The sequence below is a fragment of the Melanerpes formicivorus genome, unplaced genomic scaffold (assembly GCF_026170545.1).
Source record: "Melanerpes formicivorus ecotype bairdi unplaced genomic scaffold, bMelFor1.0.p_v2 SCAF_7, whole genome shotgun sequence".
NCBI lineage: Eukaryota > Metazoa > Chordata > Aves > Piciformes > Picidae > Melanerpes > Melanerpes formicivorus.
Window position 1 is genome coordinate 1,450,329 of NW_027142359.1, and position 13,439 is coordinate 1,463,767.

At 44.7% G+C, this 13,439-nt stretch overlaps 2 protein-coding genes across 4 annotated transcripts in view; one reads left to right on the plus strand and one right to left on the minus strand.

Annotated features, from left to right (window-relative positions):
• Positions 1 to 13,439, plus strand: part of PODN (podocan) — a 108,588-nt gene that overhangs the window by 70,746 nt on the left and 24,403 nt on the right. The gene's annotated exons all lie outside the window — the stretch shown is intronic.
• The window catches only part of SLC1A7 (solute carrier family 1 member 7), a 67,452-nt gene that overhangs the window by 32,137 nt on the left and 21,876 nt on the right, over positions 1 to 13,439 (minus strand). For all 3 annotated transcript variants that reach the window (XM_068140621.1, XM_068140622.1, XM_068140619.1), the window contains exon 4: positions 605 to 647. In XM_068140621.1, the coding sequence (XP_067996722.1) occupies positions 605 to 647 (43 nt within the window). The remainder of the gene's footprint in view (positions 1 to 604; positions 648 to 13,439) is intronic.

A 13,439-nucleotide genomic window follows, 5' to 3' on the forward strand; every position in this document is an offset into this window, starting at 1 on the left:
TCTCCTAAACACCTCCAATGATGGTGACTCCACCACCTCCCCAAGCAGCACCCCTAGAGGGACAAGTATGAAAGGAAGAATGACATCTCCTGTCTCTGTCCTGCTAAAAATCTGTAAAAGCAGCTGAAGCTTTGGGGAAGCACAACAAAACCAGAGGTTCCTATAGAAGGGTTTGGATTGGGAGGGATATTTAAAGGTCATCTAGGCCAACCCCCAACTATATTTATATAATCAGATCCTTGCGCATGATATTTCTCTGTGCTCTCCAAGAGATTCCAGCTACTCTGTGCACACCAGATAAATTGTTCTGCTGCTCTACAGCATCCTTCTGAAGCTCCTCAAAAGTCTGGCCTCAGTTGGAGTTGGAGCTGATGCAGATATGCAGCCCTAGTTTTATGCATTTTATGCTTGTTTTTGCCCTCATATACCAAGGCTGCTGAGGCTAATGGAAAGGGAGTTACTGATTGCTAAATGCTGAAGGTACTAGCAGTATCTCAAGGATTATGCAATGTGTGTGTCTGGATTCTGGTTTATGAAGATAATGTGCTCTATGTGATGCCAGATCATCTTTTTCATCAGTAGCAAAAGGATTGTAGCCACTTACCTGTTTGAATGTGGCCTCAACAAGATTGGCTGGAAACATGTTCCTAAAAATGAACAAAAAAAAGAATAATTTCTGTGAACCTGAAGCCAACTTCTGTTTCCTATGTCCCTCCTAGAGACCAAGGCCTGGATGGGTGCATGTCTGCCACTCTCTCCCACTCAGCCATGCAGCTGTGGAAGGCTCGACAGTGAGACATTTCCTCAGAATTCAAGTCTGGGGACTTGCTTATAAATATTTGAGGTGACACTCAGGACACCCTAGTTTCAAGCACTGGCTCTGCCACTGTCTCCATGTTATAACTGGGACAACATAATTGCCATCATTCCCCTCCCCATCTGCTAAGTAAGAAGAATATTCCTTTATCCCATAATTTTCCTTCCCTACTTGGATCTGTTCAAGACAGAGTCAGTGTTCAGGGGTGGATTCCTGAGACCTCTGGGTGCTGTAATCTACTTTGAGACTTCCAAGTACTCCTGTGATGTGACTCAGAGTAACCTCCTGATGCACTTTCATCACTAAAATTACAGGTTTGACCAAGAACAGTTTGCTTTTCAAAAAGAGGATCTCATCCCTGTCTAAAAGAAAGGAGATCAGAGCTGCAGAATCTCTGCTAAATGTTATTTTACTATATCTCTGAGTCTTCAGAGCAAAGAGACTGAATTGAGGCCAACAGCTTCCTCTTTGCTCAAGGCTGAGCTCTGGAGGAGGACAGTGACCACACACTGAGATGTGCAGTGGTACTGACAGATTCTTAATTCCAAAAGTGACTCTTGTCATCTTTTCTGTCCTTCCCTGTTGCTCAGCCCATAACATTTCACCCAGTAATATCTGGAGCTCATGTTTAAGTGCTGTTTGAGCTAGCTTGCAGAGAGGCATGCAATCCCAGTTCGAAATGGAGAGCACACCCTCTACAGGCTTCCAAGAGGAATCAGAGCAGAGTTGAGGGGGAAAAAAAAAAGTTAACAAGTCCTATTTCTGTGCAGCATTTGGAAATCAAGATTTGTGTGATGATTCTAACAGGATTGTCTTCAGAGCTGATTTATTTTGAGCCCAAAGCTTCTGAACCTACAGGCAGAAGGCAGTGCCAGCCTATCACCCAATTCTATGCTTTTCTACACATAAATTCTTGCAAGGAGAAACTCCTCTGACCAGCTATGGTGGGTTGAAATTACCCCCAAAATAAAATTGCCAGACTAGCTCAGTGGAAGCAAATGAAGCTCTATTTACAAGCACATTAAAATCTAGAAATGTGAAATGCAATGAATCTGCACAAAATATACAATATTGACAATGTATAAACAACACAAGAACCCCACCCTGGAAAATAAACAGGGGGTTACCAACAGCTTCCCCTTCTCCACTCCCTTCTCCCCTGTACAAGGTGGGGGGAGCAGAGAAAGAGAAGGGCAGAGAGCAGCTTTTTAGTATTTAGCCACAGCAAAGGAACACAGCCAAGGTCAGCAAAGCCATGCAAAAGCCACCAGCTGGTAGCTGCTAGTGTAAAGAAGCCAAGAAAGAGAAAAAGTTAGTTTATACAGCTTACTTTATGTTAGTAATCAGACCAACAGAATTGTTTAGACTTGACCATTATTTTCCCCTTTCACATCCAATGGTAATTTATTTCCATTCTACCACTTTTCTACTCAATCAGTGGAAAACGTTCCTAGGCATCAGCCTAAAATTACCACACCAACAGATGTTTTATCCAAAGTACAGCTCAGGCTCCAAGGCAGGACAGCCCCCAAGTCTGTGTGAAAAGCCCATTCTCATTGCAAAGAGAACTGCTGCATTGAGAACAGCTAAATGCAGGCTGAACTGAGACCTCCTCCAGCCCTGCTCTCCTCCTGGCAGCAGCAGGTACCTGTGCTAGTGGAGCCCTGTGCAGCACTGGCTTAGAAAACCCAATGTTACTGCTGTTTTAAGTGATCATTATGTGACATAATGATCACTTAAAAATGTCACATAATAATGACCACTTAATAATGATCACATAATAATGTCACATAATGATCACTTAAAACAGCTATAACACATGATGGCATTTAACAAGTCCAAGTGCCAGGTTCTGCACTTTGGCCACAACAACCCCATACAGCACTACAGGCTGGGGACAGAGTGGCTGGAGAGCAGCCAGGCAGAGAGGAACCTGGGGTTACTGGTCGACAGCAGCTGAACATGAGCCAGCAGTGTGCCCAGGTGGCCAAGAAGGCCAATGGCATCCTGGCCTGCATCAGGAATAGTGTGGCCAGCAGGAGCAGGGAAGTCATTCTGCCCCTGTACTCAGCACTGGTTAGGCTACACCTTGAGTACTGTGTCCAGTTCTGGGCTCCTCAATTTAAGAAGGACATTGAGACTCTTGAATGTGTCTAGAGAAGGGCAACAAGGCTGGGGAGAGGCCTTGAGCACAGCCCTGTGAGGAGAGGCTGAGGGAGCTGGGGTTGCTTAGCCTGGAGGAGTCTCAGGGGAGACCTTCTTGCTCTCTACAACTACCTGAAAGGAGGTTGTAGACAGGTGGGGGTTGGTCTCTCCTCCCAGGCAACCAGCACCAGAACAAGAGGACACAGTCTCAAGCTGTGCTAGGGGAAGTTTAGGCTTGAGGTGAGGAGAAAGTTCTTCACAGAGAGAGTCATTCGCCATTGGAATGTGCTGCCCAGGGAGGTGGTGGAGTCACTGTCCCTGGAGGTGTTCAAAAAAGGATTGGATGTGGCACTTGGAGCCATGGTTTAGTTGTCAAGAGGTGTTAATATTAGGTAATAGGTGGGACTTGATGATCTTTGAGGTCTTTTCCAACCTGGTTGATTCCATGATTATGTGACATTATGGTTTTAAGTGATCATTATGGTGACACCTCAAATGATGAGGTGCAATCTGTTTCAATTGAATCAGGCACTGAGAGCAACTGCTATGAAGAAATGACTGATCATCCTCTTCAGGGCAAAGCAGAGGGAGAAGAATTTTAATGAAATGGCAGTGGTACTGTCTGATGATTGGAACAGAAGGCTGAAAATGAGAGCACTATGTTGGCCCCCTGTGAGAGACCAGACAAGCCACATAAGGCCATTGTTGGTCTTTTTGCTAAGGCTGATGCTTTAGGGCAAACTGGTGTTACACAGGCAAGTTACTACCAGGGAAGTTACAAGGGTGATATGCAGCATTTTAGTTACTCTTCTTTAACTCTTCTGGCCTTTTCTTGGCCTCAATGCAGACAAGACAGTTCAATTTACCTACCCCTTGCAGCCTGATGTCTTCCTCTGTAATCCTGCAGGATAACATTGAGCATGAGCTGTGCTGGACACTGCAACATCTCCTTCCATCTTACCAGCCCTGCTTAAGAGCCCCAGCAGCTTTGGCCATATAAAGACATAGAATGGCTTGGGTTGGAAGTGACCTTTAAAGGCAATCCAATCCATCTTTCCACAGGGCAGCATTATCATAAAGTAGCAAGGTTTACTTAAAGCAGTTCAGTTCCTTTGTACACCCTTTGATTTTGTTGGGATGCTTTAGCTTAGGACACTGTGTAATGATGTGGGGAGCAGTGAAAGCAAGGGCACGAAGTATCAAGTTGCCTCTACAAACAATCCAACAAAGCTGAGGATGGTGAATCTGTAGCCAAAGCAAGACACAAAAGCAGCCAGCTGTGGATTGCTTTCCTTCAGATGTAGACACAACCTTTTGCCTCAGCCCCAGGGGCCTAGCTGAAGAACAGGTGGGTGGAGCTGGACCTGGGAAGATGTTTGTAGGAGCTGGAGAGACAAGATAGTTACTGGCGTTTTGTGTTTGTAGGATTCTGCTTCCAGGTTGTTAAAGGCTTCATTAATATCGGTCTTTGTTCTGTGATCTGAGATGACGAGATGAAAGGTGCTGCTGGAGTGCTCTGTGATTGTCGTGCTCTGCCTTGCTGTGTGAGTGTGAGCTGTTCTGTGAGCACAGATCCACAGGCAGGGTTGCTGCCCAGCTCAGTGTGAATGAGCTCTAGGAGTTGCAGCTTCACAAAGAAATGTGAATTTAAGTGCTGATGAGTTCCACTTATTTTCTCCCTGAGCTTTATAGTCCTAATTAGTAGAATTAAGAACAATGAAGACTGCTTCAGAAAGGAGGTATCATATGGTTAGTAGCTAGATTGAATGTTAGACAAATTTGTGGAGGATTAAAGCATTTTGTTTCTTTATCATTCTTTATCCTGTGGGAATTACAACTCCCCACTTAATGCTGGATGCTGGAATTCTCCCAGTAGTTTTTTTAATATATTATGCACTGTGATGCAGCCTTTGAGACCAGACTTACCAAAGCCACACAATTCATCTAGTGAGGGACTGACCTGAATGTGTTTGCCAGAGTGTCAGCTTATTTTTGATTTTAAGCTGGTTTACTTGGATTGAAAAAATCCAGTATTAGCCAAAATTCAGGTTTGTTGATTAAAAACATTCAAGAGAGCAACTGGTGGATGGGAACTCCAGTGGGCTGAAAATAGGCAATGAGAAGAAAGCATCGAGCTGGGAGGTGACTGGGAGTGGTTGTTGGCTCAGTCAGGCCTCTTCAGAAAAGCTTGAGAAATCCCTGCTTTGGAGGTATGTTTGCTGCACGTTGCTGCTCCCAGCTTTGTCACTGCAGGGACACTGGTGCTGGAGGATTTCACTTTGTACCATGGAACTGGAATGAGGAGGGATGGCAGGGGCATGGAATCAATAAGGTTGGAAAAGACCTCAAAGATCATCAAGTCCAATGTGTTGCCCAACATCTCATGACTACTAAACCATGGCTTCACTGCCAGCCAGTCTGGCTGCCTTGTGGCAGCCCACCTGTGGGTCTTTAGTCCACCAAACCGGAGCACTGGGGAGTGCCAGCTGGGGAGGGAGCTTCAGCCTAGCACAAAATCCAGACATTGCATTTGCCCAAACACAGCACGAGACTGACAGCAGGGAACTGCAGCCTGTCAGTTTCTGCCCACCGATTATCTTCCAGACATCCACCCTGCAATCAGATTGGCCCCCTGCAGACCTCTACTATGGATTTACTGCAATTGTGCACAAGACGAAGATCTGGGATCAGGATCATAGAGTGAGGTTGTCTTTCTGCTCAGAGCAGGCACTGTGCTTATTGCTGGCATATACTGAATTAAAGACACTGCCAGTGCTTACAAAGTAATAATTGCAGCTGAGCTACTCTGCTGTCACCACCTATAAATGCTGTTATGCCTACTCAATTAAGAAAGCTAAGCAGATAACATGCTTCTACACTTCCAGCATTACTCTCAGATTGCTTACAAGGTACAGGACACAAAGTACAAGAAACATAAAGCAATGTGGGATTCATTTCCCTTGTAGAAACAACCTTGTCTCTAACCCCAGTGGCACAATTCAGCATTCCTAGCAGAAGTAATTCCTCATGATAATAGAGAATTAAATGTGGTGAATCACAGTGAGTGAGGCTGGTGTGGAACACAGATAAATCTAGGTCTAAGACAAAGATATGATTGTACACCAGAAACTCAGACATATGGTTTCTGGTTACATAAAAAATGAAGAGCTAAACACTGTCTGCCCTGAGGAAGAACATTTCCCAGAGCATCTCCTGCTCTGGGAGAGAGAGCAGGAGAGCACAACCCAGGCTAAGAGTAGATGTGCCTAAAACTTCACTGTCAGCTCACAGACTCTTCTACAGACCATGAGCTCTCAGCGCAGCACCCCTGGCCTGGGTTTGCTAAGATAGCAGCATGTGCACACAGGTGACCTATTAAACACCTCCTCAGCTACATCCTGCTGTCATGCACAGGCTTACTCTCTCTGCTAGCAAGTTCTGTCTTCCCCAATTCTGTCCAGGATGAGAGGATCCAGATGTAAGAATGTATGGAGCTAGAAATGTGTGTTGCATGACTGAGGCAGTGTGTGCTGTACAGGCTGGGAGCCATGGAATTTGAACAGAGTCCTAAGGACTTTTGTCATGTACAGATAGCACCTAGTCTAAGGAGCAGCTCTGAGGGTGTAGCTTCCTAGACCACAAGTGGCAGGTCCTCTTGCCTTCTCCATTGTCTCCCAGCAATTAACCTACCCATTAGCACTACTTGCCTGCTTTAGCTTCCCTAGATTTCATTTGATTTAGGAAGCTGAATTGTGTTTGGAAGCTATTTTTCAGGTCAGGGCATAACTTGGCACTGCAGCCAGGATGTGGGAGCCCTCTTGCTCTCTTCAGCAGGCTGCTGACTCTGAGAAGTACAGCAGTGATACAACCTGCAGCACTGCTAAGGTGTTTTACTTCTTATGTGTTAGCTGACCTGTCCACACGCTATTAGCTTACAGCTACTGGGATAGCTGATCTGAGGGATAGCCTCTATCAGAAAACACAGGCCAAATTCTGGTTGCAGCTGTCCTACTGCCTATCTGAAATACTCATTCAGAGTCCTGACTACAACATCTGCTAACTCCAAGCATTCAGCCTTTGCAAATCTTTTTAGTAAGAAATGAGAGCAGCTGCTGTAGTGTAAGAGCAGCCACAGGTGGGGCAGATGTTGTTTCCTTCCTTCTGGGGCACACTCTGCTCTGCAGCAGCAATCTGGTTTTGCTCTCAGACTTTGATGTTATCAGTACCTAATCCCTGCCACACCAGACAGTCTCCCACGCTGTGGAATTAAAGCCACCAGACTGGGGGTTTGCTGCATGCATATCCTCGTGATATTTTATCAGCCTACATTTGCACAGGGCACAAAGCAGCTGTGGGCACAGCTTCCCTGATGGAAATCTTACTCTGTCACTCTATACTGGAAGGGTAGAGAGAAAGGAAAAACTGAGTCTGAGTAGCTTGATGTGACAGCTGTGTGCAGGTTTTACAGCTGTGCACAAAAAGGAAGAGCAGTTTGGTTTCCATTTACTATAGGCTGAGGCCCTTCTCCATGTCACCATCTTACCTCAAAAATGATGCAGCTTTTGCTGACCTCTGCACAACTGCATCAGCAGCTGTGTAGACTCCTGACTACCGTTACTGTACCACCAGCCACAAATCCTGTCCTAAGTCATATGGGTATGCATCTGAAACACCTTCCTGCTGGTGTCAGTGGGCTCTATCAGGGTTTGCTCCCTTGAACTCGAGGGTAAAATGTGATTCAGTAAGCCTGAACAAATTACCTATCTCAGGGCCCATGGGACAATGCACGTCAGCAATCACCTCCACTGTCTTATCTCATTTCTCAGTATCAGTCCTGCTACCTCCTGCTGAAAGGACCAAAGAAGGCTTTTGCAGAATTAATGAGGCATTTGAATCCTCATTATTGTGATCAAAGATACTAACAGTATGCAAAAATCACCTCCTGGGGTGAAGCCACTTTGTCTTGCATGGGTTTTTTTTTGCAAAGCAGAGTATTCCACAACATGGAATCATTTTGCCAAACACATGAATTTTTTCTCTGTCCTGAGGATGGCCTTTCAGTTCCTGAAAGAGATCTGGAGGGCAAACCTCCTTACCCTGCCGCTTCTGAAAGGAAAGCTCCAGACACAGTCCCATCAGGGCTATGGCTGGCTCTCTTGGCAAATCATTGAGTGGAAGCACAAGCACAGCTCATCTTTAGGAATCCTGAAAAGGCAGAATGGTATCAAAGGTCCAGGGTATTTCCAGTGTGGCTCTGGCAAGGCAAAGTTAGTTCACACACAGTGCACATTTACACTGGAATATGTCCAGGACAATTCTCAGGAGGATGAACAATTTATTCCCGTGGAGGGTTAATGCAATTTAACTTGGACACTCTTCCCTCTGTGCCTAAGGCCTACTGACCAGAAAGCAAAAGCTACTTAGTAGTTCTTCTGTCTCCCCAGTGTTGTTTTAATCATATAATTGGGGGGGGCAAGATAATTCTCTTCTTTGTTTTTCCATGTTAGTTTCCTTTTGTGCCAAGTAGGAACCACACATTCTAGGGGCATCAGAGTCCTCTGTAAATGTTTGCAGTTTGGGCTTCTGTGCAGCTTGGACTGCTTAAAAATTAACCAGAAGAGAACATCTGGTCACGTACAGTGCTGGCACCAAGCTGATTTCATGAGATAAAAGAAAATTGATAGTCTGAAATGAGTGGAAAATGGTAGTTTGTGGTAGGCAACAGGCATTTGGCAAGAGATGTAGGAATGGAGGGCAAACTTATTTTAATGACTTCTTCCATAGTTTAAACCCTGGATCAGTTAATGCACTCCTAAATATACTATTGCTTGTACAATTCAGTGTCAAGCTGTAAACTTTTTAAAGTGTGATTTCTGGTTCTGGACTTTTTCCCAAGCTACAGCAGATATGGAGTTTCTTCTGCCCTATTTTCAAGAAACACAATTTCAATAAAATAGAGCTTGAAGAGAAGGAAAGGAAATTATTTTAAAGAGTGCTTAGGATTCCCATGAAAACATAAATCCTCTGGTGTTTATATCCTCTTCTAACTATTAATGGTATAAACCCCCTTCCTTTCTTGCTTAAGCCAGATGGAGTTTCCTGCTACCTGCTATTAAATTGGATGCAATCCTTCATAGTCAGCGGTAAAAAGCTGTGACTTATCCTTCCAGCAAACTTCAGAAATGTACAGATGTGTGCCACGAGCTAGGGCATGGTTTGTTTGTATTTAACTCATCAGCCAACTTGTTTCCCTTGGTGACAAATGCCAAGGAGCATGGTGTAAATTGCAGCAAGACTGACCCTTCTAAATCCAAAGTATTTTGATCATGGCAGCAGAATGTGGTGGAAACAATAACTGCTAACATAGACAGTGTGGTCCTGAGTCATGCATCTTGTTTGCCCTCAGATTATTGGCATCTTCTATCCTGCTTGCCAAGTGACTATCACATACAATGTTAGGGGTTAGAAGGGAGCTCTGGAGATCATTGAGTCCAGCCCCAACTGTATGTTGCAGAGTTCAACAAGTGTAATATTTGAAACTGAACACTCTTGCTGTAAATAGGCCCCTTTTGGTGCTCTGGGAGAAACCTCTCAGTCTGAATTGGTTTTAGAAATTGGTATCTTGCCTTTCTTCATCTTAACTCACAAAAGGCTACTTTTCTGTTTTTAAGGGATATAGCACTGAGTTAATGTGGGTAATTCACACTGGAAAAAAAAGGTAAAGCTGTGTGTTGATTCATTGCTGTTACTTCTGTTGAGGTGCCCCAAAAGCCATGTTCCTAGCACAAGGCCCTACGAGGTCTTGCAGGAGCTATACATACAGAATACATACAGAATTATCCAGGTTGGAAAAGACCTTTGAGATCTTCAAGTCCAACCTATCACCAAGCACCATCTAATCAACTAAACCATGGCACTAAGTGCCTCATCCAGTCTCTTATTAAACATTTCCAGAGATGGCAACTCTACCACCTCCCTGGGCAGCACATTCCAATGGCCAGTCTCTTTTCCTGTGAAGAATTTCTTCTTCACATCCAGCCTAAACCTCCCCTGGCACAGCTTGAGACTGTATCCTCTTGTTCTGTCACTGGTTGCCTGGGAGAAGAGACCAACCCCACCTGCCTACAACCTGCCTTTGGGTAGCTGTAGAGAGCAATAAGGTCTCCCCTAAGCCTCCTCTTCTGCAGGCTAAACACCCCCAGCTCCCTCAGCCTCTCCTCACAGGGCTGTGCTCCAGACCCCTCCCCAGCCTTGTTGCCCTTCTCTGGACACATCTCAGCATCTCACATCTTTCCTAAACTGAGGGGCCCAGAACTGGACACAATGCTAAAGGTGTGGCCTAATCAGTGCTGAGTACAGGGGCAGCTGAGGATATATCCCTTGGCAGCACAGGGTTTTATGAGCAGTCCTCAGTGAGGTAATTCCTTTTCCATGTGTCTTGGTTCTCTAGCTGTAAGACAGGAAGATGGTCTTTGCCTTCATGACAGAAGTGTTGCACATCATAAGAATAAATCCATTCACATTCATAAGGCACTGGGTGCATTAAAGAGAACAGGATGATCCTTAGCCTGAGGATTTATAGTTTTAAGTATGGCAGAAACTATACTTTTGTGACCCTTGCAGTGCTTGCACCAGAAACCATGAATATAATTAAGGCAGGTTTGTATCTGTCTCAACGTAGCAATAAACTGGCAGCTAAAGAGAGAGGCATCACTAGAACAGCATCTCCTGCAGACTCACAGCTGCCTTCTGCATTCCCTGTCCTTAGTCTGGATCCTGGCACACTGCTGGTAGAGGGGGACAAGTTATGCAAGGGGGAATTCCTGCACAGGTTCCAAGGTCAGCTGCCTGGTTCAGTAGGTCTCCCGCATGGACAGCAGAAGGTGCAGCTGGGTAGAAGCTGGATCAGACTAAAGCAAAAACTGATACCTAAGGCTAAAGCAGCACTAAAGATTCTAGGTGTAAAGACTATAAAGAATATCTGCATCACCATGCCAAGACTGATGCCTTTAACATAAACCCCGCAGTTATCTCACATATATCACACTGTGTTTAGTGGCCTCTTGGTCCAGACTGAGGACATGAGGAAATCCATATAGGGGCAGACTCGCATCCACAGATCTTGTCCCCCAGGTTCTTGGGGTTCCCCTTAGATAGGAAGTCTTTGAAGTAGTGCTGTTTAGTGTAGCAAAAATTGGTTGACTGAGTTGTGGATACAATTTTTGAGGCATGCAATTCAGTATTGTTACAGTTTGAAGGGGGAACTTTAGCCTAGTCCCTGACTGCAAAGACTGAGGGTAAAATAAATTATCATTGGATGTAAAAGAAAAATGATGATAAGGTCTATATAATTCATTGGATTGCTAATGGGCATATAGAGCAGAGGCATAAACACTTCTTGCTCTTTTCTTCTCCTGTTGCTTCTGTTTACAACTTTCCAGTCTCTCTTCCGTGGCCTTGCAGGGGGATCTCTGTTTTGACTACTGTGAGGTAACAGGAAGGAGAGAGGGATTGGGGAAGGAGGTGAACAGGTCCCCTGGATCTGTCCAGAGGGGTCTGAGGAGTTTCTGTGTTGCTTATCAATTGTAAACATATATATGTGTATAGTACATCTGTTGCATATTTTGTACCTATTTATTGCACTTCATATTTCTAAATTGTAGTTAGCTTGTCAAGAGAGCTTCGTTTGCTTCCATCCCAAACTGAGCTGGTCTGGCAATTTTATTCTGGGAGGAGTTCTCCAAATTAGCTGGGGGGTAATCTGAACCCACCACAAGTACATTAATTTCTTGGTGGCTGTCAGGTTTAGAGCCCTTTCAGAACTCTGCAGTGTTTGGGGTTGTTTTTTTATGAAAGGGACAAACACACAGAGGAAGCACCCTCTGCAAAATAATGCAGAGCAATCATGTGCTGACTGATTGATGTTGCCGGTGTTTAGGGTAGGTCTTGGTTCCATTCATTGTTCCATCCACACATTCTTTTAATCTCTGATTAAAACCACTTCTGAAAGCAAAATCCTTGCCCAAAAATTCAAGAAATGGAATTTCTAGCAACGTCCTTCCTGCCAAAAATTCCAGACCTGACAATGGCATGTACAGAACATCACAGGAAATAATAATAACAACAACATATCTCATCATTTCAAAGTGCCTTCAGCTCTGAAATCAGTGAGGGTGAACACGTGCATTCACCATGCCAGGATTGGTGCTTTTCAAATAAACCCCACAATTATGTCACATTTATCATCTGCCCACTTGGACATGTAGCATTCTTCATTTGCAGCATCCCAGATGTCTCCTGTGTAAACTTCTGTGCACATATGCAATTGATAAATGGGGAGGAAATTAATGAATTGAGAAGATAAACCAATCTGGGCCGAGATGGTCTCCAGCTGTGAATGGAAGTGATTTATCATTGAGCTAAGGATCAGCTTGTCTAGCTCAAACCAGCAGCTACATCATTACGTTTAATCCAGACTTCCACACACAGATATTTAGGAGTTTTGCAATTGACTTCTCCAGAGCCAGGATTTCACCCACAGTGTTTGCCTAGGCTTAAAGCCCATTCCCCTCAGTTGGGTTGTTCTGTTTATTTAGTAAATATGGTTATTTCTGTAGTAGAGGAATGAAAACCAAGGTTTTTTTGCACTCAGAGTAGAGAGGCTGCAGCTGTGGCTGATGCTTAGCACAGCGAAAGGAGCCTGAGCCTTATTCTCTCCTCCTAAGCTTCGATAATGAGAGTGGCTTGTTGGCCAGTGGCTGCTGACATCTGCCCACACCAGTGAAGACTTTAGGGGTTTGCAGATTAAAAGCTCATGCCTGGCTGGTGACACGAAACCCTGAAATGTGCATGCAAGCTACTCCAGTGTGCTCAGGTAAATATGTGTGGGAAGTGGCAGTCTAGATGAGACTTGCCCTGTTTGGATCAGGAGACAGCATGTTACCTGCAGCAAGGCTCAGCAGAATAAAGTGTTCCCCAAGCTCCCCACTAAACCTGTGGTGTGTGGGGACTAGCCAGACAGAGCTGAAGAGATGAGATGGTGGCTCAGACCTCGGGTTCCAGTCGCAGACACCTTTGGTCATTTTATGCATGCATAGTACTATCAAACTGAATTTAGATTCTGCATACCAAAATACCTTTCCATCTGACTCATCCCAGCTTACTCTGGGTCTCAAGAAGCAACTGTGCTGATGTGAGGAAGGAGATGTGAACCTATGGGAAGGGAGCCCCTTTCCAGAGGCAGCTTTAAGGTCAGTTTGGATGTAAAACTGCACCATATGTCTCTCTATGCCTTTGTCTGTCTGAGATTAAGGCCTTAAGAAGAGCTTAGCAGGACACAATGGGTTTCCCACCATTGCCACTGTGAAGACAATCATTAAAATTACACTCTTCTTAAATTCCCTTTTACTTCTTATGCTACTCTGTTGTACTAAGGGACTCAAAGCTCCAGTAACTTGCTCAGTTCCTTCCTCTTGGT